Source organism: Petaurus breviceps, unplaced genomic scaffold, assembly GCF_028583685.1.
Source record: "Petaurus breviceps papuanus isolate PSGF00001 unplaced genomic scaffold, PetGlider_PUasm1.0 225, whole genome shotgun sequence".
In the NCBI taxonomy this organism is placed as follows: Eukaryota; Metazoa; Chordata; class Mammalia; order Diprotodontia; family Petauridae; genus Petaurus; species Petaurus breviceps.
The window spans coordinates 16,530,792-16,556,542 of NW_027185889.1; the positions used below are offsets into that span (position 1 = coordinate 16,530,792).

General features: G+C 42.6%; 1 protein-coding gene across 1 annotated transcript in view; it reads right to left on the reverse strand.

The window, feature by feature from the left end:
• Positions 1-300: 300 nt before the first annotated feature.
• The window catches only part of HAL (histidine ammonia-lyase), a 41,859-nt gene continuing 16,408 nt past the window's right edge, over positions 301-25,751 (reverse strand). The window contains exons 14-20 of the mRNA XM_069095084.1: positions 24,334-24,414; positions 17,762-17,827; positions 17,516-17,681; positions 10,568-10,702; positions 7,554-7,662; positions 7,293-7,362; positions 301-1,785 (exon numbers count right to left, since the gene is read on the reverse strand). Coding sequence (XP_068951185.1) covers positions 1,627-1,785; positions 7,293-7,362; positions 7,554-7,662; positions 10,568-10,702; positions 17,516-17,681; positions 17,762-17,827; positions 24,334-24,414 — 786 coding nt within the window. The 3' untranslated portion in view covers positions 301-1,626. The remainder of the gene's footprint in view (positions 1,786-7,292; positions 7,363-7,553; positions 7,663-10,567; positions 10,703-17,515; positions 17,682-17,761; positions 17,828-24,333; positions 24,415-25,751) is intronic.

Here is a 25,751-nt window from a genome sequence, read left to right on the forward strand (position 1 = left end):
TCCTTCGAGGCCCATCTCCATCTTCCACGGTCTCTCCTGTTCTAACCAAGTCAGATGAGATTCTTTATTCTTTGAATATCCTTGGGTAATACTTAATCTTTCCTGGGCATGTAATCTGTCCCTAACTTGCATGAAAGCTATTTATGTGTATGTCTCATCCATCTTCCTCTTCACCTCCATATTGTAGGCTTTCTGAAAGCAGTGACAACATGGTCCAGTGGGGAGTGGCTCAAGAGTCAGAGTGTTCAAATACCACCTCTGAAGCCACTTGTGTGACCTTGGGCAACTCCCCAAGCCAAGTCAACAAGTAAGCCAAGCCACCAAGCATTACTATGGGTCAGGCACTGTCCTAGGTACTGGGGATACAAACAGAAAGACAAGCCCTGCCCTCTAGGAGCTTACATTCTAATGGGGAAAGGCAACACCTAAATGGGAACTAAGAAGGGGTAGTGGTACAAAAGGGAGGGGTCTGGACTAGATGGCCTCCTCACAAGTCCCTTCCACTCCTAAATCTTTGATCTATGTCATTTTTCATTTCTGTCTTCCATGGGTCCTGGAATATAGTGGCTGCTTCGTAAACAGAAAAGGCAGGCACACACGCATGCACACACACACATACAAGAATTGCAACCAGGTGGATATGTTGGCTTTGCTATCGGTCAAAAAATGCATTCCTGTCTTTTGGGGCAAAAGATGATGTTATTTATTCTGTGTGCTTCTTGTATTTATTTTTTGGTACATATGTTATATCCCTTCAGTAGAATGTAGACTTCTTGAGGACAGGGACTGTCCTTCTATCCCCAATGCCTAATACTGTCTGGAATATTGTTGGTGCTTTCGTTAACTGACTGCTTAGTTATTTCAGACTTGAACTCACTGTATATTTGCTAAGAATAGAATAGGGATCCACTCTCTAACCTTTGCTATTATTTAAGTTTCAAGTAGCAAAAATTCTCTCCCAACATCAAGAATTAACTACTGAATATTTTTCATAAGACTAGAATATATTTGTGAAATTTACATCAAAGCTATGAGACACAGAGTTAGGGAAAAATTGACCAATTATCCTAGTAGCTTGAACAGTGTAGCCAGACCAACCAAATTTTTCCAATCCCTTCTCCATTGCGCCCCTTCTCAAGGTTGATTTTTTTTAATCTTAGTTTTTTGTCCTGGTCTTCAAGACCACATGTCAACTTGTAGAGGGTTGTGATTTTTAGCCAGGTAGGGGGCGCAGTGACTAAAATGATGGGCTTGGAGTGAAAAAGACTTGAATTCAAATTCTGTCTCAGATGCTAGCTATGTGACCTTGGCCAAGTCTCTTAACTTCTCCATGTCTCAGTTTCCTCTTCTGTAAAATGAGGGGGCTGGACTCAAGACCCTTTCAGCTTTAAATATATACTCCTAAGAGATCTACATCAATATAAGGAGTATCTACAAGGGACAAAATCACATATCCTTGAAGGATAGTGTCTATCTATAGTGATCAAACTAATTAGAAATCCCCCTGACTTCCATGTGTTTCTGAACCACATAGGCAGTCTAAGAGGGAATAGGTCAGATAGTTATGAGAGAGAGAATAGTGTTGGTCTGTAATCTGCTTGATCCATGGTGAGAACCAGTGGCCCCTCACAGATCTTCAGATTCAAGGTGATCATGCTTATCTGTTTTCTTGCGCAGTGAGCCCAGTGAAAATGCAGTGGGAGAGATGGGCCGGGATTCTTGGAAGAGTTCTTGATTCTGCTCCATTCTGTACTTTTCAATGTAAGGCACAGCAACTTCCCAAACCTGGCAGGGACAGGAAATACAAAGACAAAATCATAATATTGAAAGGCACTTCATTTTAGAAACCCTGTTGAAAGCCAACTACCTCCAGAGTTAGAAACGACAAGTGACTGGAAATGTAGTAACTAGTGGCTTATGGTTATCTCAAGTTTTTGTGTCCCTCATTCCACTTATAATATTCACCATATTAATAATCTCTTAAAACAAAATTCCAAAGGAATTTTAATTAAAAAAACATTAACAGATTTAAATGTCTTTAAGATGTTATTAATTCATTCATCAAGCATTTGTTAAGTATCTGCCATGCATAAGATGCTGGGGAGGAAAAGATATAATTTTTTAAAATAGTCCCTGCTTTCAAAGAACTTACATTCTACTGTAAGGAGTCAAAAATCATACAGATAAACAAATACAATGGAGAGAGTACAAGTAATAAAAGGGGTTCAGAAAAGATTGAGGGGTGATACCTAATTCGAGTCGTAAGGAAGCTTAATACCCTAAGAGGTGTAGGTGAGGAGGAGTGTCAAGTTTGGGGAACAGCCAGAAGGCCACTCTGGCTGGGGTGTAGGGGAGTAACATGTAAAAATACAGGAAAAATAGACTGAAGTCAAACTGTGAAATGTCTAGCACTCTGAGCCTGGAGTTAGGAAGACCTGGGTTCAAATTTGACCTCAGATATTTACTAGCTGTGTGACCCTAGGTGAGTCACTTAATCTCTGCTTGCCTTAGTTTATTCCGCTGTAAAACAGGGACAATAGTAGTATCTACCCTGCAGGGTTGTCACGAGGATAAAAATGAGACAATGTTTATAAAGCATGGCCTATAGTAAGTGCTGTGGAAATGTTTATTCCTTTCCCTTCCTCTGTCTGAAAACCTGAGTTTGAATCCTACTTCAGACACTCACAATCTGTGTGACCCTGGGCAAGCCGCCTAACCATTTTGGGTCTCAGTTTCCTCATAAGTAAAATGAAGGAGATGGATTTGATAGTCTATATGATTCCTTTCAGCTCTAAATCTATAATTCTATGAATTCAATTAAATTCAAGAAAGTTATTAAATACACAGAACTGTGCTAGATGGGCAGCTAGGTGGTGCAGTAGATAGCATGTTGGCTCTACAAGTCAGGAAGACCAGAGTTCAAATCTGACCTCAGACACTTCCTAGCTGTGTGACCTTGGACCAATCACTTAACCCCATTTGCCTAAGTTTCTTCATCTATAAAATGAGCTGAAGAAGGAAATAGCAAACTGCTCCAGTATCTTTGCCAAGAAAGTCCCAAATGGGATCATAAAGAGTCAGACACAACTAAAACAACTTAGCAACAAACAAATATATTTACCTCATTTATGTCTCACAATAATCCTGTGAGGCAGGTACTATTTTTATCTCTATTTTACAGATGAGGAAAGTGAATGTGAGTGAAGTTAATTCTCACTTAGAGTCCCACAGGTAGTAAGTATCTGAGGAAGGATCTGAACCCAGATCTTCCTGACTCCAAGTCTAATGCCTTGTCTGCTATGCCACCTCTATTGTCCTTCCTTGGCTTTTCTGAATCACTATGTATGGTTCATATGGATACAGAATAAATCTAAAGTACTCATACTGGTTCATCATCTTTTCCTATGTCCTTTGAATAAAGAGCCATCCTCTCTGTCTCCAGCAGAAAATAGCCCTACCAGAGGCAAATTATTTAACCTCTCAAGTGGCTAAGTCAACTCCCTAAAACCATAAATCACAGAGGCGCTGAATTGGTGACATCAAACTCAAACAGAGATGGATCCCTCTGGGCTGCATATCAATTTAGAAAATTACAAATTACAGGTGGAGTCAAGATGGCAGAGTAAAAGCAGGAACTTGCTTAAGCTCCCACACCAACCACCTCCAATACCTGTAAAATGTCTCTAAACAAATTTTAGAGCTACAAAACCCACAAAGGGGCAGAGAGAAACAAATCTCCCACTGAAGGCAGCCTGGAAGGCTGACAGGAAGGGTCTGTCACACCCAGCTGGGGCTGAGCAGTCCCAAATGAGCCATAAGGGCCCAGACCTGGGGTGGCCTCACCAGAAGCACAGACTGGCCAGAGCACACTTCAGGAGAGTGAATCACTGGCAGCTGTAGTGGTTTCCAGACTTCTCAACCCATAAATGCCAAAGAGAAAGTAAAAGGTCAGTTGGAACTGGGAGACAAAAGAGCATGGTCCAGCCCCTGCCCCCAGGGTGAGAGGTGGTGGAGTTACAGCCTCTGCAGCTGCTGCTGCTTGGCTGCCTCTGGAGCTCCTGGCCTGCAGATCATAGGGGGACCAAGCACCCATTCAGAGGATAATTGCTCTTGCTTTGACCTGCTTGGATCTGGGTCAAAGTCTTGGGTGGTGGTTCTGGGATGTGTGGCCAGTATGCCAGAGCTTGTGGTGGCTGTAGACAGGTCACCCTACTCATAGCTCCAGCAGCTGTGAAAATCCCACCAATCTGGGACACAGCTCTCTCCACTCTGGAAGCAGAGTTCTACTATGGCAAATAGCTCAAAAGTCAAGTAATTAGCTGCCAAAACAAGCAAGCAAGGTGGCACAGTGAGTAAGAGTGGGTTCTGGCCTCAGATCCTTAACACACACACACACACACACACACACAACTGGCCCTTTAACCTTGGGCAAGTTATTTAACCCCAATTGCTTAAAAAAAAAAGGGAGACTAACTCAAATGGCAAAAGAGGTCCAAAAAGCCAACGAGGAGAAAAATGCCTTAAAAAGTCAAACTGGCCAGATAGAAAAGGAATTTCAAAAACTCACTGAAGAGAATAATTACTTCAAAATTAGATTGGAGGGGTGGCTAGGTGGCACAGTGAATAGAGCACCGACCCTGGAGTCAGGAAGACCTGGGTTCAAGTCCAGCCTCAGACACTTAACACAAAAACTAGCCATGTGACCTTGGGTAAGTTACTCAACCCCAATTGCCCTCCAAAAAAAAAGGGCAAAATTAGATTGGAGCGAATGGAAGCTATTGACTTTATGAGAAATCAAAATACTATAAAACAGATCCAAACAAATGAAAAAATAGAAGGCAATGTGAAATATCTCACTGGAAAAACCACTGACCTGGAAAATAGATCCAAGAGAGATAATTTAAAAATTATTGGATTACCTGAAGCCATGATCAAAAAAAGAGATTAAAGATCATCCTTCAAGAAATTCTCAAGGAAAATTGCTCTGATATTCTAGAACCAGAGGACAAAATAGAAATTGAAAGAATACACCAATTGCCTCTTGAAAAAGATCCCCAAAAGAAAACTCTTAGGAATATCATAGCCAAATTCCAGAGTTCCCAGGTCAAGGAGAAAATATTACAAGGTGTCAGGAAGAAACACAATCAGGATAACACAAGCTCTAGCAACTTCTACATTAAAGAATCGAAGGGCTTGGAATATGATATTCCCGAGGTCAAAGAAGCTAGGATTAAAACCAAGTATAATCTACCCAGTAAAACTGAGTATAATGCTTCAGGGGAAAATATAGTCATTAATATAGTCATACATAGAGAACTTCCAAATATTCTTGATGAAAAAACCAGAGCTGAACAGAAAATTTTGACTTTCAAATTCAAGAAGCAAGAGAAGCATGAGAAGGTAAAGAGGAAAAAGAAATCATTAAGAACTTGTTAAAGTTGAACTATTTATATTCCTACATGGAAAAACTATAATTGTAACTCATGAGACTTTTTTCAGTATGAGGATAGTTGAAGGGAACATATATGAATATATATGCATATATACATAATATGTATGTATAGGAGGGTGTATACATATATAAATACATATGTGAATATGTGTATGTATGTACATGTATATATAGACAGAGGGCACAGGATGAGTTGAATATGATGGGATGATATCTAAAATAAAATAAATTTTTTAATAAAAAAAAATTAAGAGGAGAAGCCAGAAGAAAATCAAGGAGGCTTTCACTCATTGCTCATTTCACTCTCTCCTCACTGATCTGACCTACAGGTAATATTACCTTTATAACCAGCCTGGGCATAATACAGGTAAGTGAGGGCAGACTCAGAACTGTACAGATACATCCTCTCCTTGGTTAGTATCTGTTCCTGCACCAGAACCACCTTTAATTCTCCTCCCTCAAACATATGCACACATTTAGTGTCATCCCTTTGGGCCCCTGGGTGTTTGGGGAACAACCCAGCTCTGCCCTTCTTAGCAATAGCTATGCCCTTGGCCTTTATCTCCCCCTTTTCCCTATTCTGTGTGTCTCCCCTCACCTGATATGTATCTCACTCAGAAGAACCTTCCTTTCAGTCTATTAGAAAAGATCTAAGAAACTGCAAGATCTTAATGGCCAATAATGATTTTTTAAAAACTTAATTTATGGAATAAAACAAGCATTTCTATAACAAAGTATAAGTAAAAAAAAGACAATTATACATGAAACTGTCATGCACAACTTGCTATTCCTTTCAAATATATAATAAAATCATCATGTAAAAAAAGAAAACTACAAATTAACATCATCTATGTTGTATTGTATTTTTGTTTATTTTGTGAAACACTTCCCAATTCCATTTTAGTCTAGTTCAGCCAGAGTTTGATACCTCTGCCCTACACCAATGAAATTACTGGTCCAATCCAAAAAACTCTAAAAGTACTTTGGACAACTCTAGGCAACTCTCAGATTGGTTTGTTGCTTTATGTTAAAGAAACATGGGATGAGTGAGGAAATGCTGGACCCTCTCTCCCTATCATCTTCTCCCCATGGAGACTTGTTCTTTGCCTTGACTAAAAATGTACAGAGAGTAGCCCTGGGAGATTGTTAATTTAAGTGCTGCTACCAATCCCTAACTTCCTTCATTTTATAGATCAGGCACCTATGCTTAAGGGACTTGCCCAAGGTCACACAGCTAAGTAACTGAGCTGGAGCTGATGCCCAGGTCTCTTGACTTCAAGTCCAGGGCTATTCAGACTACACAATGGTGCTTCTCACGATCAATCCATGTTTAATGTACGAAAGCAATAACTTGCCCAATGGTTCCTTAGTGGTCAAGGAATATTCATGCAGCCTCCAAATGCACCTCAATTGCTTCCACTGAGGAATCTATGTTTGGGAAGAATTGGAGATGCTGGCAGCAGCGGCACCATTTTACTTTCTTACAATGACTGTGATCAATGTGGTGCAGTAGAAAGTCTGCTGGATTTCTGAAGCCAGAGGTGCGGGGAGTGTGTGTGACCTTGGGCAGTCACATTCCAAACCTGTGCCTCAGTCTCCTTGTCTGTGAAATGAGGGAGAGGCCTAGAGCAACATGACCTCTGAGGTCCTTTCAAGTTCTAAATGTTAAGTTCTAGATTACTGCTTGTTCTAGTTCCAGCTCTTGACTAATCTGGACCTCAATGCCCTGCCCTCCCTGAACTGTGAAACAAAGGAATTGGCCTAGATGAGTCAGGAGGTCCCGTCCAGTGCTAAATCTCTCCTCTATGACCAATCCATAAGGCCAAACTGAAGACCTTGCCTTTTGATCCACAAGCAGTTGATGAGCTGCTTCAATGTCTGGAGCCATGAAACGATCTTTTATCCAAGGCCTAGAGAGAAGGAAGACCACGGTGGGTTAGTCACGACAATGATAATCCCAGAGTCTGGATAGCTCCGTACACACATTATTGCACTCGCTCCTCACAACAGCCTCGGAGGAGGGCCAAACATTAGGCAAACATTAACTGCGGCCGTGGCTGGTGGTTTTTCCACCTTCGGGAAGGTGTTTGTTTGACTTTACCTTACAACAGTGCGCACAAGGTCATAGACCTTCTCCAATGGCGTGGTCGTTCTCAGGGGGCGTAGGAACTCAATGCCCTGACAGGCTGCGAGAAGCTCGATGGCCAGCACTAGGAGAAAGGATGGTGGAAGGGGGGGGGTGGTTTTTACCAAGCTCAGCTCAAGGGATGGATGCTGTTACATTTCCACAAAGTCTGAAGTGGAGGCTTGTCAAGACAAATCAAGAAGTATTAAATAAGTACCTGCTATGTGCTTAAACCCTGTTTTCCTCACTTTTCTCATCTGTAAAATGAGCTGGAGAAGGAAATGGCAAACCACTCCAGTATCTTTGCCAAGAAAACCCCACAGGGGTCATGGAGAGTCAGACATGACTGAAAATGACTGAGCAATAATAACATGAGCCAGGCATCACGCTCAGTGCTGGGGATTCTAAGATAAGCAAAGGCAGGGACAGCTCTCCAAACCTTTACATACGAATACGGGGACGACATGTCCCTATGTGCCACCAAGACACGTGCAGCATAACCAGGAGATAATCCTGGGGGCTCGCGAAAGCCTTCTTGTAGAAGGAGGACTTTTAGTTAAACTTACAGGAAGCCGGGCATTTCACATTTTGTCCATTTCATTATTAATTAATTTTTAGTTTTCAACATTCATTTCCACAAGATTTTGAGTTCCAAACTTTCTCCCTACCTCTCCCCTCCCCCCACCCCAAGATGGCATGCACTCTGATTGCCCCTTCCCCCAATCTGCCCTCCCTTCTATCACCCCCTCCCGCCCCTTTATCCCCTTCCCCCTTACTTTCTTGCAGGGCAAGATAGATTTCTATACCCCACTGACTGTATATGTTATTTCCTAGTTGCTTATAAAACCTCATGCATTTCATTAGCCCAGTTTCTAGCTGTGTGACCTTGTAGGAGTCATTCCCCTCTGGGCTCCACCTGTAAAAGGAGGTCCCCCTTATCTCTAATGTGTGTGGTTTCCCGACCCTTCCCCCCATTAGATCGGGAGCTCTTTAGGGCTGTCTTTGCATTAATTGTATCTCTGGTGCTTCACAATGCTCAGCATACAGTAGGCTGCATGACAAACTTAATAAGTGTTGTTTAGACTGGCTTGATTGGACGGATGCTCTATCAGGATAATAGGAATAGGAGTTGAAGGGGACCTCGGAGATCACAATTCTGGTTCCACCCTTTTAATTTTACCGAGATCCAGAGACTTGGGATCACAGAGCCATAAATCTGGAGTGGGAGAAGGGCCTCCAGAAGCTAGCTGGCTGGATCCCCCCATTTCACAGATGAGCAGAGTGAGGCCCAGAGGGGTTAAGCTTTGTTCATAGACATCCAGAGAAGCAGAAGGGAGATGGCTCTCAATCTGTCTCAGAGCAAAGTAGACCATGCTTGCTTATTGCTTCAACCTCCGTATTCAGTCTGAAAGGCAGTGGACAGAGAGTTAGCTGGCCCTGAAGACCTGTGGGTTCCAGTTCTGCCTCTGCCCCATGCTGGGTGCTGTGGGCAACCCTCTAAGACGGTAAGCTGCAGAGAAGGAGCCAACCTGCCCTGGTAGAGGGAGTTTGTCTCCTGGAAGTCCCTGATACCAATGAAATGGCTCAGTCCCTATATCCCTGACTATCCATCAGATAAAGTAAAGAGAAATGGGACAGTTACCCAGGAAGATCAAGCAGATCCTCCAGCCCCACCCTGAGAGGTCACAGCTTCATTCCTCTGCATTTACCCAATTTACCTGGAATCACCAATCAAGTCTAACTGGGAGTCATCTTATTCTCTCTTGGTTTGGATGGAAGGAGCACTGGATTGGGAGACAGGACCTCTGCCTCTAACTGGGTCTATGACCTTCTACAAGACATACAAAGTCTCTAAGCCATTCTCTCTTTGTCCATGAAATGAGGGTGTGGGCTTGGCTGATCTCCAGGGGTCATACCAACTCTACAATGTTCTTGGGGTCTGACCCTGTCACCTGAGCTTTTCCCTTTTTTGATAGGGAAAAGGGGAGAGGTGAAAGTAAGGATCATTCTGCTCTACATAGTTCAGGATTACTGGGGGGTATCAGCAGTGATTTTAAGTGCCTTGTGAACATGAGGGCAGGCAGAGGTGCTATCACTTCTGAAATCAGTTGGGGAGGGGCTGGAAAACTGTGGAATGATACTAAAATTAGGAACATATCCCAAATATTTCCAGAAAGTCAATTAAAATAACAAAAAGCCATGCTAGGCAAGGGATCACAGAATCATAGATTTAGACTTGGAAGGAACTTAGAGGTCACTAATGTCCAGCCCTCTCATTATATGTAGCAATGAAAGGTTTACAAAGGTGTTTATAAATATTATCTCCTTTAATCCTTACAGCAGCCCTGGGAAGTAGATATTATTATTATCCCCATTTTACAGATAAGGAAACTGAGGAAAACAGGGTTAAGTGATTTGCTCAGGGTCACACAGCTAGTAAGTGTCTGTGGCTGAATTTGAATTCAGGTCTTCCTGAATCCAGGCCTAGCCCTCTATCCAAATGTATATAATATAATACATACACTACATTACATATCATAATATCTATAATATACACTATATAATATAATATTTTATATGTGTATATGTGTGTGAATATATGTGAATGTCTGAGGCAAGACTGATCTTTCTGCCTCCAAGTTCAACATGCTATCTATTAACCCACATGGCGTATCTTGTCTAGCCTAACTCCCCCTCATTTTTATAGTAACAACAACAACCACAATAGTATTTATATTGTGCTTAAGGTTTGCAAAGGGTTTTAAATAACTTATCTCATTACATCTTCACTACAATACTGTAGGGTAGGTACTAATATTATCCCCATTTTATAGATGAGGAAAGTGACTTGTCTAAGGTCACACAATTAGAAAGAAGCAGAAATGGGAATTTGAACCCAAACCGTTAGACTCTAAACCCAAGGCTCTTTTCACTTGGTATAACAGTATGTTGGAGGAGTCCTACAAAATCAGAAGCATCACTTGCATTACCTTGTTCCACATGTTCAATAACTCTGAGGGCTTTTCTTGCTGCCCATCCTCCCATGGACACGTGATCTTCTGTAGCAGCACTGGTGGAAAGAGAATCCACAGAGGAGGGATGGCACAGGGCTTTATTCTCTGAAACTGCAAAAGTTCAAGGTGAATAAATTAGACACTATTCACACTGAGTGCCAGGCCTGGAGTCAGAAAGACCTGAGTTCAAATCTGGCCTCACACATTACATCTGCTAGCTATGTGACCTTGGGTAAGTCACTTGACCCTGTTTACCTCTGTTTCCTCATCTGTGAAATGAGTTAGAGAAGGAAATGGCAAACTGCTCCAACATCTTTGCCAAGAAAACCCCAAATGAGAGTCAGACGTGACTAAAAAGACTGAACAACAACACCCTGAAAAATGGAGCAAGGAGCTGAGATTAAAGGGAGTCTTAAAGTCCCATCCTCCTGGCATTATGCAGACACTTCCAGGCCATCTGGGTCATAATTTTGCCTTTGGACAAATGTTCCCCTAAAATTTTGGTTTCTACCACAAAAGTACCAATTGATCAAAGGGAAAAAAGGGGGAGGATCCTATATTTTATGCACAATGTAAGAAAATCCAGATGACAGATCTCAAGAGGGACAGAGACACATTTTAAAAGTGATGCATTTGGCAGACTGTAGGCTCCTTAGGGGCAGAGGCTGCTTTACTTTTGTCTCTGTATTCTTAGTGCCCAGAATATTTTTCCTGGCACAAAGTAGGTGCTTGTTATAATTACTTGTTACATATATTTGTTGTATATAAAAATTGTTATATTATGTTTGTTGACTAACAGATTGGAGTGGCAAAGAAAAACAGCTCAGAGAAGGAAAAGAACTTGGGCATCATCTCTTCCAGTCTTCTTTACTCCTTCACTAATAGAGGCTGTCCAGCCTCATCTTGAATACTGCTAATGATGGGGAGCTCACTATTTCATGAAGCAGCCTGCCTGTTCCATCTTCAGATTTCAAATGATCAAAAAGCCTGTCTTGTACCAAACTGAAATCTACCTCCCCACAAATTCCATCAGCTGGTTCTAGTTTTCCCTTCTGGTGCCAAACTAAATCTTTGCAGAATTGTCTTGGTTTTAAGAGTTAGGAAGGGGCAGTCAGATCTGCATGGGACAACACACGCCCAGGATGGAGTAGGGGAGAGAAAGTGGCATCAAAGGCATGGCCTATTACAGGCTGGGGACATTTAGCCTGGAGGTGAGACACTCCGGTGCTGTCCAACAGAAGAAGAATCAGACTGTAAACTCCTTGAGGGCAGGGATGGTTTCACTTTTAACTTCACTTCTTTAGTCTGGCAAAGAGTAGGTGAATGGATGAAACAACTTTTAGTAAATGCTTACTATGTGTAAAGGCATCATGCTTTATACATGCTATTGAATGGTTGATTGGTTACTTAAATAAGAACCCAAGGCTAGAAATTACAAGAAAGATTTCAAGATATAGGATTATCTTCCCGGCAATTGTTGTTGCACTGTCATTTAGTCGTGGCCAACTCTTTGTGACACCATGAACCCTACTGTCCATGAGGTCTGCTTGGCAAAAGCGCTGGAGTGGTTTGCTATTTCCTTCTCCACTGAACTAAGGCAAATAGAGGTTAAGGGACTTACCCGGGTCACACAGCTATAAGGGTCTAAGGCTGGTTTTGATCTCAGGTCTTCTGGGCTCCAGCCCCAGAGTTCTGTCCATTGAGTCACCTAGCTCAACAATTAGAACTGTCCAACAGTGGTAATGAAGTAATGAACTCCCTGGCCCTGGAAATATTAAAGAAGTTGGATTAGCAGCTGTCAGGGATGTTGTGGAGTGGACCATAGGATCACGGATCTATAGGACCTCTTCATTTTACAGTTGGGAAAGCAGACCAAGAGAGTTCAAGTGACTTGACAAGGTCACACATCAGTGACTGAGGTAGCATTAGCAGTGAATGAAAGGAGTACGGAGGAGAGTCATGGATTGTCTGCTCAGAGAGATGAGGAGGCTGGTGGACAGAAGGTTGGATTCGGGGTCGAGAAGAACCTCAGGCACTTGTGACCCTGTGTGACCTGTGTCACCCTGAACAAGTCATTTAACCCCATTTGCCTTAGTTCCTCATCTGTAAAATGAGCTGGAAAAGGAAATGACAAACCACTCCAGAATCTCTGCCAAGAAAACCCCAAATGGGGTCACAGAGTTGGACAAGACTGAAAAACAACTAGGGTCACACAGGCAAGATTTGACCTCAGGTCTTCCAAACCAGCGCTCGATCCACCGGGCCACCCTCTTTGCCTCGGTTTCCTCATCTGTAAAATGAGCTGGGGAAGGAAATCTATCTGGCACAGGAGGAATTCTTCAGTAACAGAATGCAAGAAGCACGGGATGGGCCCTGAGGGATGGAAGAGAAGGGAATTTCCAGGACTGCCCCCGGGGATGTGGCATTGGTTGGAGTTAAGGCTTGTGGCTTTGTCACCCCTGACGTTTTTCAGGAGGAGTTCTCATTAACAACACACCATGGGCACAATTTGCTTCTTGAGAACTCTAGGGTTTGTTGCTTTTGTTGGATTGTTGTCAGTGTTGTCTACTCTTCGTGACCCTATTTGGGGTTTTCTTGGCAAAGATCCTGCAGTGGTTTGCCATTTTACAGATGAGGAAACTGAGGCAAACAGGGTTAAGTGACTTCACAAGATCACACACCTTGGTCATGATCCCCTTTGAGGTTTTCTTGGCAAAGATCCTGGAGTGGTTTGCCATTTCCTTCTCCAGATCATTTTTCCGATGAGGAAACTGAGGCAAGCAGGGTGAAGTGACTTGCCCAGGGTCGCACAGCTAGTAAGTATGGGAGACCAGATTTGAACTCATGAAGATGACTCTTCCTGACTCCAGGCCAGGTGCTCTATGCTCTATGGCACCACTAGCTACCCATGACTCTAGCATATCCATTCCTCTCTTTTTTATGGACTCTGGCCAACACATGGATTTAAGGAAAGCCTCTCTGGCTATTCTTGCTGGTGGAGCCCAGTCTGGCCATCCCACTCAAATGGTTTTCAGACCATCATGAGGCTACCTGAATAGGGGATAGGATACTGGATTTGGGAGTTATGAAAACCTGTGTTCAAATACTGCCCCAGGCACTTACTGGCTCTATGACCCTGGTTAATTCTGCTGTTGTTCATTCATTTTACTGGGTGTCTGGCTCTTCATGACCCCATTTGGGATTATCTTGGCAAAGATACTGGAGTGGTTTGCCATTCCTTTCTCCAGCTCATTTTACAGACGAGGAAATCAAGGTAAACAGGGTTAAGTGACTTGTCCAGGGTCACACAGCTAATGTCTGAGGTCAGATTTGAACTCATGAAGATGATGTCTTCCCGACTCCTGACCCTGCTCCATCCACTATGGCGTCACCTAGATGCTAGCTAAATCTACCCAACTCCTATTTCAAGAATTTCCAGATCAAGAAACCGAGACCTAAAGAGGGGGAAGGGCTGTTTAAGGTCACACAGATTATAAAGAGCAGCATTGGGATTTTTGTGTGTGTGTCAGTGTAATCAATATGGATCCTTCCTTTCCTGGGGAAAGGAGGCTGAGGCTGAAACAAGACTTTCGACTTGACAGTGCTTTTTAAAAAGTCATCTATAACTCTCTTGAATGTGACTCATTCAAAGACTGCTACTTTCTGCTGAGTTTCTTAGAAGCCCATCTGCCTCTTCATTTTCCATCGGCTGCTCTGCTTGGTTTAGACACAACAAACATCTTGCCCCCACTCCAGGTCCCTGATGGGGTCCCATACTCCCTTTCAGCTTCCTTTTCTTTATTGTCTTCTGTCCTTAGATTATAAACTCCCTGAGGGCAGGGGCTGTCTTGCTTTTTCTTATTTGTATCTCCAGTTCTTAACACATGTAGTAGGTGATTAATAAATGTTTATTGAATTGAATCGATTGGAGTTGTCTCCTCTTTTGGGGTGCCATGATAAAAGAGGTTGAATGTTTACAGGGCTGGGCTGAAAAAGGAGGGAGAGACAGGATTTGAGAGAACATGGTAATACATTATCAGGCAAAGCCTGGTAAAATCATACCCATGGAATCCTGGAGTGGGAGGGAAGTCTTAATGCACTAGGGATATTTGTATCCAAAATATGAACCAATCCCCTTCACAAGATCCATGAAAACTGATGGCTTAGACTCTACTGGAACATGTCCAGTGACAGGGATTCATTATCTAATGAGAAAATTCATTCCATTGATGGATGACTAATCTTTGGCAAATTCTTAGACAATTAATTAGGTATCTCCTGTGTTCAGGACCCTGCCAGGTACTGGGGACACAAGACAGTGGAGAGAACACCGACTTTGCCATTGGAGGACATATGTAGATCTCTTCATGTCTCTGGTCCTCAGTATTCACACAACGGCCTCTGAGGTCCCATCAAACTCTAAATCTATAATCCTGTGGTCCTATGAAGATGGTGGAAGGTGCATATTTTGAAGGAACGATGAGTTCTTCACATATTGTGAATATGTCAATAGGACACCCAATCAACCAAGTACCAAGCATTTGTTAAGCACCTATTATGAGCTAGGTTTTGTGCTTAGTGCTGGGGGTACAAAGACAAAAAGAAAACAGTTTCTGTCCTTAAGGACTTCACATTCTATCTAGGTGGATTCAAATCCAGCCTCAGACACTTATTAGTGGTGTGACCTTGGGTGAGTCACTTAACCCTGTTTGCCTCAGTTTCCTGCTTTGTCAAATAAGCTGGAGAAGAAAATTTGAAGACCACTCCAGGATCTTTGCCAAGAAAACCCCAAATGGGGTCACAGAGAATTGGACATGACTGAAATGACTGAACAACAATATCAGGTGGGAAAGACCAGGAGGCAGCTGGAAAAAGTGAGATTAGATTTCTAGAAAGAGATTGGTGTGGAGATATAAAGTAGAGAGCTATTTACATAAGTGAACATTAGAGACATGGATGTGAAGGTCAGGAAGGGAGGGAGCAGAGAGAGAGAAAAAAGGCCAAGGATATAATCTTGGGAAGGAGAGGAGGTAGATGGTTGGAACTGTCCTGTGTTAAGGATAAGTCGGGTAAGAAACGGGGAAGGTCAGAGGACTGAGCATCAAAAAATGGAAGAGAGGCCATTATTGAAGTGTGACCAGAGTGATGTGACTGGGTAAGGAGGGAGAGAAGACCAGAGCAAGGCTGAGAGCCTGAGAGGATCAGGAAGGAGAAAAAGACAGACTGAAGGGTGGGAAAAGGGGAAGGAAGTTAACATGGTTCACATTTATATGATGAGAATAACAGCTAATACATGTTACTGTTACATTAATTAACAATATTAATAGAGAAATAATAATGAATTAGCTAATAAAATCAGGTTGATGGTCTATTAATATTGTTACAGCAATTATTATAAATTGGAATTACATTAATAGTATTAATATAGTATATATTATAACAGCTAACATGTTATTGTATTGATTATATGTTATGATAATAGATCACACACAAATGCACATATTTGTGTGTGAGCTATATGTATATGTATATCTCCCTCTCTTGCTGTTTATATATGTTATACATAAAAAATCTCTAATTTATATAAATATACAACATTATAATATACAAATATAATAAAACATAATTTGATGAAATACTATAGTATAAATTGTATAAACAAACTAAGATTTATATATAAAATTCAGAGAGAGAGCTTAAAGCTTACAATATATTTTAAATATATGATGTCAAAGCACCTTGAACTTTATCAAGCATTTTCCTTATGACCATGCCAGAAAGTATTACAAATATTTGCACACTGCCTTGACCTTTTCTTTGTAGTTATCACCTTATACTTCCTAACAGAGCTGTTTGTGCACAGATCTGCACCCCTCCAGATTCGTTCATAGATTTAGAACTGAAAAGGAATGTAAGAGGCAGTGGAATCTCACTCCCTCCATTTACAGAAGGGGAAACTGAGGTCCAGAATGGTGAACTTCCTTGCCCAGGGTTATGCAGCTAGTGAATGTCTGAGGGAGGCTTGAACACAGGTTTTCCTGACTCCTTCAGAGGGCTCTGTGCTGTATTTCTCTCTGTGTCTCTAGCACAGCACCCTGAATGCCATAGGTGGCTGAAGAACTTTCCAGTAACTGGAGTTAGTGATTAATGGAATAGACTATCTCATGAGGTGGAGAGTTCCCTGTCACTGTGTTCAAGCAGAAGTTAAATGCTCACTAGTCTCCCTGATAAACTTTGTTTATGTTATATATGTTATAACATATGCCTATGTAAATGTTAGCTATGTAGCTAAATGCCATAGAGGATGGAGTGCTGGACCTGAACTCAGGAAGACCTGACTTCAAATCCTGACATTAGCTGAGGGATCCTGGGCAAGTCACTTAACTTCTGCCTCAGTTTCCTCAACTATAAAATAGGGAATCATAATAGCACATACCTCACAGGGTTGTTGTGAGGATCAAATTAATACCTGGTCTCTTCCCTTTCCTTTCTTTCCCTTCCCTTCCCTTTCCTTTTCTTCCTCTTCCCTTCCTTTCCCTTCCCTTTCCTCCCTTCCCTCGTTTCCTTTCTCCTTTCCTCTCTTCTTTTCTCTTCCCTTCCCCTTTTTTCCCTTCCCTTCCTTTCCCTTTCCTCCCTTCTCTTCCCTTCCTTTCTATTCTCTTTGTTCCCTATCCCTTCCCTTCCCTCCCTGTCTCTTCCTTTCCCCTTTCTTCCCTTCCTTTTCCTTCTCCTCCCTTCCCTTCCCTTCTGCTAACCGATCCTCATAAAATATGACTTCACCATACTGACCCTCCCTCCACTTCCAGACACATGTCGACTTGTCAAGATCCCTCTTTCCTAAATATGGTCTGGCCAGGGCAGAGACCCAAGGAAACAATTCCTTTCCCATGTGCCTCCTGCAGAGGAGTAGTTCTTGGTTCTTACCCAGAGCTGCTGCTGTGCAGTGAGCAATCATGAACCCAGAATTCAGGCCTCCTTCAGCCACCAAGAACGCAGGCAGCTCACTGAGTGACGGGTTGCACAGTCTTTCAATTCTCCGCTCGCTGATGGCGGCAAGTTCATGGACAGCTATGGCCAAGTAGTCCAGAGCCTAAGAAAATATCTCTGCTAAGTTATTTTGTCTGATCTTAAAGACATTTCCTGGGGAAGAAAAGAAATCTTTAGACTTACTTTTGCTGGGTATTCACCATGGAAATTCCCCCCAGAAATGGTCTCTCCTCTATTGGCAAAAACCATCTTTTTCAGGCAAGTCAAGGCTTGGACTAGAGAGTGGAGTGTAGACTGGAAAGTGGGCTTCCAGGAGTGGAAGTGGAAGTGGAAGTGGAAGAAGAAGGAATACTTATGTGAGTATAGGAGAGTCCACAAGTCGCCGAGCCACCATCAGGCGGCCCACTGGGCCTGGAGTCCGGAATGCCTGAGTTCAAGTATGGCCTTAGTCTCCTACTACCAGCTGTGTGACCCTGAGCAAGTCACTTTACGGCTTTTTGCCTCAGTTGCCTCATCTGTAAAATGGGGATAATAATACGCCCTACCTCCCAGGGTTGTCGTGAAGTGCTAGTGTTTTATATACATATATATGTGTGTGTATCTGTGTGTGTCTGTGTATGTATGCATGCATGGGTTATACGTATGTATGGATACACACATATATAGTTATATATTTTTAGTTTTATATATAGTTACATCTATATAAATACTAGTTATTATTATTATTAGAGCAAAGGAAGGCATCAGTATTGATTCTGGGCTGGTCCTGAGGTCCAATAAATGTGGAGAGCTCCCCGTGAAGACTTTGTGCCAATCCAAATCAACCACGATCCCACAAACTCTAGTCTTACGGGGCACCAAGGAGAGAAGTGACAGGAGGAGGTCGTGGCCGGTGGACGCAGGAGGCAAAGACTGAGCTCCGGTCTCCTGGGCTCCAAGGTCAGCTCTCTCTCCTTTACACCACAGTGGCCTCTCTGCTACCACATCTGTCCTGCTTCATGGCTTACAAAGCATGGTATACTGGAAAGAACACTGAGGTTGTTATCAGAGGATTTGAGTTCGAGTCCTGCCTCTCTCATTTACTAGGTGTGGGACCTTGGGCAAGTCGCATCTCCTTGGGCCTCAGTTTTCTCTGTTGTAAAATGATACAGTTGGGTTAAAGAGCCTCTGAGGTTCTTTCTAATCCTGGGTATGTGATTGCGAGAGCTTTATGTACATTCTCCTTGAAGCATTATTATACCCATGTTACAAATAAAGCATTTGAGGGTCAGAGAGATAAAGCAAATTGAATTAGTTAGTAAGTATCAGAGAAGATATTTGAACTCCAAGTCAGGCCACGCTGCTTGTCAAAAACCAGGACACCACAAACTGTGTATGTACCAGAACCAGGAACTCACTAATGGGACGAGTGGGTTGCAATGCCACTTCCTCCCCTCCCATTAGAAGCAATTCACCCTAGCTCCCCTAGATATTCCCTGTAGGACCCTGGAAAAGTCATCGTAACTCTCCAAGCCTGTTTCCTCATCTGTAAAGTGAGGATCAGAGCATGCATGTAGGTCTAGAATGGGCAATGATCCCAGAGGCCACACAGTTCAATGCCCTCATTTGATAAATTGGGGCTCCAAAAGGTATGTGACTTCCCCAATACTCATTGGGCTGTTAGGAAAATCAAATGAGATCATGTCTATGAAAGCTCTTTCTAACCTAAGAGTGCTGGATGCCCAATAAGCTGACATTATGGTTAGTGCCTTTCTTTGTGTCCTCAAAGCCTAACATAGTGCCTGGCAGAGAGTTAACACCTGATAAAGGACTATTGACTGACTGGCTGACAGGTGAGTCACTGACCTACACTGGTGAAGGGAGTTATCACACTGGGAATTTCCTATACTAATAAAATCACAGGTTCTGACAATCAATCAATAAACATTTATTAAATGCCTACTTTGTGCCAGGCAATGTGCTAAGTGCTAGGAAAAAAATACCTGAATGATTCATGGAAGTTTTTACTTTTCTTTTTAGGGGGAAAAGGAAGGGAAGAAAATAAGCATTTATATGACATCTACTGTGTGCCAGGTTCTGTGCTAAACACTTTACAAATATTATTGCATTTACCAAAAAGAAAAGAAACCAAAATAAGCACTATTACTGCTATCAGTCACAAGTTGATACTATTTGCAAAATCCTCTATGCCTAATTTCATAACAAATGGAGGAATGGTCATTCCATTTTGTGTTATTTCATGTTATTTCTCCAGTGGGCACCGGGAAGAGAAACATCCAATTAAACACCAAGCCAAAATATTAGAATCATTGTTAGTGCTGCCCAGCTCTCAAGGCAGGCTAGCCCATATCTATTTCCTAGGCAGATGTAAGAACTAAAATCTCACACATCTACTTTTCTTCAGTTCTGAGAAAAAATCCCCTTCTGCCAGACCAAGGATGGCTGCTTTCATGATATAATTGCCAGACCACCCACTTTTCCCTTAAGCCTAAAAATACCAAGTCAAAGAGAGCATTAGATTTTTTTTTTAATTCTTGGTCTCTCATGCAAAGCATCTATTGTACAAAAGAATGTTCACTGAATATTTAACAACCACTAAAAAGCCAGATTGAATAATTAGCTGTTCCTGGGACTCAGCACCGTTAAATGGTTTGACATCAGAAAGGGGTATGGTTTTATCAATGGAAATGACATGAACCACGAGGCATCACCATTAGCTGTATCGCCATAGCCTAAGGGACACACTTCCTTACCATCTGACTTGCAGCTGAAACCTCTCCTCCATGTGTGGTCTGCCCCATCAGAATGAGAGCTGGGAAGGACTGTTCTGTTTTTCTAAATTTGTAACCCTAGTACCAAGCACTATGCTTTGTACATAGTAAAGGTGTAATAGACGTTTGTTTCATTCATTTGCTCATTCATGCAAACATGTATACATTTGCATATGCTACCCTTCCTGCCTGGAATTTAAATCTTTTTTACCTTGGCTCTTTTGGATTGGAGATCTTCTAGGGCTTAGTTCAGAGGTCACCTCTTCCTTGAAGACCTCCCTCCTCTCTCTCCCTGCCCTCCAATTATGAGAATTCACTCCCCCTTCAAATTATTCCACATTTACTTGCCTGTGGATGTGTTCCTAGATTCCCCAGAGTAAGCTCCCTGATGGGAAGGAGTAATAAGTAAAAAAAAAAAAAAGCTATCCTTTGGGTCAGCATGAAAGATTGCGTGAACCTCAAGCTTGCCCTGCCATGAACTGAGGAAGGGAAGAAGGCTAATAGCTGGTGAGAATCAGAAATGGCGTCATGGAGAAGGTGGCCCCTGAGCTAAGCCTTGGAGGAAGACAAGGGTTTCAGAGGCAAAGATGGAGAGGGAGCTTTGCACATATTTTGTATGTACTCATGTTTACATGTTTTTTCCCCCTAGTAGACTGCAGGCTCCCTGAGGGCAGGATCTGTTTTGTAGAAAAAAACAACCAGCATGGTTCTCTGCACATAGTTGATCCTTAATGGGAATATAGACCTAAAGCTGGAAGGAAGCTCAGAGGTCACCTCATCTCATCCTTTAATTAGTCAATTATTTATTAAATTTTTGTTATTATATATTATAAATAAGTTATTATTTATTAGTTAATATTTATTGTTTCTGCCATGTAAGGCACATGGATAGAGTTCCAGACATGCAGTTAGGAAGACCAGAGTACAAACCTGGCCTCAGACACTAGCTGTGTGATCCTGGGCAAGTCATTTCACCTCCACCTGCCTCAGTTTCCTAAACTGTAAAGTGGGAGTAATAATAGCACTTACCCCCCCCCCAGATGGTTGTCAGGATGAAATGAGGTAATAATCTTCATTTGCTTAGCACAGTGCCTGGTACATAGTAGGTATATAAATGCTTATCCCCTTCTCCCTGTCCCCTACCATGTGCGGGACACTCGGGACACAGAGACAAAAGTTCAATTGCCCTTGCTCCCAAGAAGACATTCCAAAGGGGGAGACAGTTTACACCCCTACAGGTGCAAAGCAGATACAAGGCAAGACTGGGCAGACCACAGGGGTGGCTTCCTCTAGACGGGGATGTTTGAGTTGAGTCTTGAAGGGAATCAGGAATCCCCAGAGGTAAGGGGCTGAGGAGGGAGAGCATTTGGGGCAGGAGGGGCCACATGCAAAGCAGATGGAGGATTACACGTGAACAACACTGAGAAGGCCATTTTGGCAGGACAGGAGAATGCTTGGAGGGGAGCCATTGGTAATGAGTTTGGAAAGGAGATGGGGCCAGGTGGAACTACAGAGTAAATGCCTTAAGGGAAGGGCCTGCTCCATTTTTCTTTGTCTTTCCAGGGCCTCACCTGGTGCCTGGCACCTAATAGGTACTTAATAAATGTTTGTTGACTAACTGATCGATTAGAGCTGGAAGTAAGTTATTAGGGCACAGGAAGGGAGTTGGGGGCTCCAGTGAAGCTTAATGACACATGGATATCTCCACTGGGAATAATTTGTGCCACTCATCCTTGGTATAAGTTGGCAATTCCAGCTGTGCAACCAAATAGGGCATGAAATATTCTTCTCCCTCCTCCTGCTGGAGGAGGCCCTGCAAACCCCAGGGAAGGAACATTATTATGGCAGAGCCTTTCAGGAGAACTCAGACAGGTGCTGTCTGGTCTTTGCTAACCTGGGCTGGGGGATAAACAGAGGACTTTAGCCCCTGGGGTGGCCTAGCCTGCACTTTTTCATGAACACTAAATTGAGAGCAAGAATGAGAGACTGTTAGAGACACAGAGACAGAGAGGGAGGGAAAGAAGAAGAGGAGAGAGAGAAGAGAGACAGAGAGAGAAACAGAGAGAGAGACAGAGAGAGATAGAGACAGAGAGATAGAAGGAGAGGGAGGGAAAGAAGAAGAGGAGAGAGGGAAGAGAGACAGAGACAGAGAGAGACAGACAGACAGACAGAGAGATAGGAGAGGGAGGGAAAGAAGAAGAGGAGAGAGGGAAGAGAGACAGAGAGACAGAGACAGAGAGAGAGAGAGAGAGAGAGAGAGAGAGAGAGAGAGAGAGAGAGAGAGAGAGAGAGAGAGAGAGGTTGAGAGAGAATGAATATGGAGATTGGCCTACTCAGGGGACTGACACTTTTTCACAAAGCCTGCACTGTTTCCAAAAAAGATTTATGCCAGTCTGACTCCTGACTGACAGTATTAACTCCTGGGAGTCTAAGCCACCACAGGACATTTTGCAAAATTTCTCTTGCAGTCCCTTTGTGTGTCCAAGATGAAAAATTGTCCCCAGAGCAGAAATTCTACACCACTGAGGCAAGTAGAGTGCCCTTTTTGTGTGAGAATGGAAACTTCCTTGCCATTTTCCATAAAAGCTGAAAACCACCTACTCTCTGAATCAATTGAAGTCTGTTTCAGAAATCAAGCCTCAGGATAAAACATTAAGTGATTAAAAAAAATTCTAGACAGAGAAATCATGTTCAAAATTGGTACTAAAGGCCTTTTGTTAGATGCATTAGAGCATCTCTGGGAAAAAAAAGTATTAAATTAATTTGTTCCACGACCAGGCAGCTGCAGACAGACTCCAGCCATCGTGTTCTAACTCCTACCCCAGCCATTATTCTCGTGACCTGCAGATCTTATACCAGTGAGTGTTAGGGCCATCAGTCAAGACACTTGGGACAAAAGTAGGGAAGTGCTAAAGATGTAGGGCCCTTTATTATTAGCTCTCTAACAGCTGGCCCTACCATGGTGCTATATGGCCCTACCAGCACTAAAGTAGGAGCAGTGGCCGGGGGGAGGTAATTGGAGGGATGCAGATTTTGGCCTGTTGCAAAGAATAATAACAATTAGAATCTTCTCAGGGGTGCTGGCTTGCCTTGGAAAGTAATAGGCAGATAGATGGCAGGCCTTACATGGACAAAGTGCTGGCTGGGGAGTCAGGAAGAATTCAAATCCAAACTCAGATGCTTACTAGCTGTGTGACCCTAAGCAAGTCACTTAATCCTGATTGATTTTTTTTAAAAAAGCAGCAGGTCTCCTGTTTTCGGAGGTCTTCCAGAGAAGGATAAATGACCCCTTGTCAGGGCATGTTATTGGAGGGGAGAAGGGCACTATACCAGATGGTCCCTGAGGTATGGATAGGGAGCTGGCCTCAGAGGCCCAAAAATCTGGATTCAAATCCTGCTTCTGACACATGCTGACTGTGTAACAGTACTGATCCCCCATTCTCTAAGATGAAATTTCAGAGAAAGTGCCCCTTGCTACATGAAGAGAAGGATTTTCCTCATCTTGGAGTTTCCTTTACTGATGAAATCCCATCTTCTATACAGAGAGGTACCATGTTATAGAAGGTACTGTGGCCTAAAGGCCTCAGAACCAGGAAGATCTAGGTTCAAGTCCCACTTCTGACTACAACTACTACTACTACTACTAAAATAGTTGACATTTGTATAGCACTTACTACATGCAGGCACTGTGCTAAGCCCTATACACATACTGTCTCATCTCAGTCTCCCAACAGCCCTGTGAAGTAGGTATTATCCCCATTTTACAGTTGAGGAAACTGAGGTAGGCACAGATTAAGGGGCTCACCCACAGTCACACAGTCATTCTGTGTCAGAAGCAAGACTTGAAGCCAGGTCCTCATGACTCCAGGGCTGATCCTCTATCCACTGGGCTGTGATGCCTATTTTATTTTAAGATACACAATTAAAATATTCATTTTCCCCAGAGCCGAGACTCCCTAGAGCCAAGGAGCCATCAAAGGATACAGGGTTGTCTGTTGCACTGTTAATTTCTGTCATGATGATGTTCTTCACAAAGGCTATTGTGTCGTTCGCCACACCATGGACCTAGAAGAACCAAAACATGGAATTAGGGCCAACTGGCTCAAATAGAATTTTTCCCTCTCTGGCAAAGAATTCCTGAGGATATTTCAGAGCTCCCCCCACCTCAGATTCAATCATTAAGCACCTATTATACCTATATCCCATTGCTTGCATTCTCAATGAGGGGGGCGGGAAGGGAGGGAGAGGATTTGGAATTAAAATTTAAAAACGATTGTTGAAAACCGTTTTTACATGTTATTGGGGAAAAATCAAAAACTAAATAAAAAATTAAATTTAAAAAAGCACCTATTATGGGTTCCAGACTAGGCACTGGAAATACAAAGGGGGAAAATTATACAATCTCTAGACTCGAGAGGTTTAAAGTTGAAGAAGGGGGCTATGGTATGTCTACCAATAAGGCCGAAATTAGGGTGAGGGTAGAGCCAGGTAAAGTGCTCTAGGAAAATCTGAGTCTTTGAAATGAAGGCTAGTCAGTAGAAATCACAACATAATTGTAATTTGAAAAGAATTCAATTTACTTTATATATTCTTGAGGACCTTGTCACAATACTATAGCATAAACCATTGTTTAAGGTGGGGTCATCTTTGATCCCATATCTAATATAAAAAGTATCTCATTATAGATGTGATCTTGTCTTCAGGGAAGTCCTCATGACTACTCACATGACCATGTCATTCCCATGCTCAAAAACTGATAGTGGCTCCCTATTACCTCTACATAAATTCCTCAGGATGGCACTGGAAAGCCTTGACAGTCTGGTTCCATTCTAACTTTGCAAATAGAGTCAAATTGGCCACTAGATGTTCCCGAAACTTAGTATTCTTTCTCCCTTCATACTTTTTTGTCCATACTTTTCCCTATGCCTGAAATACATTTTTCATCTCCATTTTTAGAAATCTTGGCTTTCTTCCAGACTCACCTAATGTGCCCACTCCAGGGGGAAACCTCTGCTAATTCTCCCCCTTAGCGCTCCCTCCCTCCTCAAATAATCACACAGACATTTATCTATTTACATGCCCAATCTTCTCTAGTTATATCTCTTCTAAGTGCTTAATAAATGTTCGTTCACTGACTGACTATCCCAGTGGAATATAAGCTCCTTGAGGACAAGAATTCTATCTGTCTCTCTCCCTTCCTTTTTACCTAGTCTTGTCTTCCTTCCTCCCTTTCTTTTTCTTTCTTTCCTTCTTTCTTTCTTCCTCCCTCTTTCCTCCTTCTTTCCTTTCTTTTTCTTTCTTCCTTGCTTTCTTCCTCCTTTTCTTCCTCCTTTCCCCTTTTCTCTTCCTTCCTTTTTCCCTTTCCTTCTTTCCTCTCTCTCTCTCTCTCTCTCTCTCTCTCT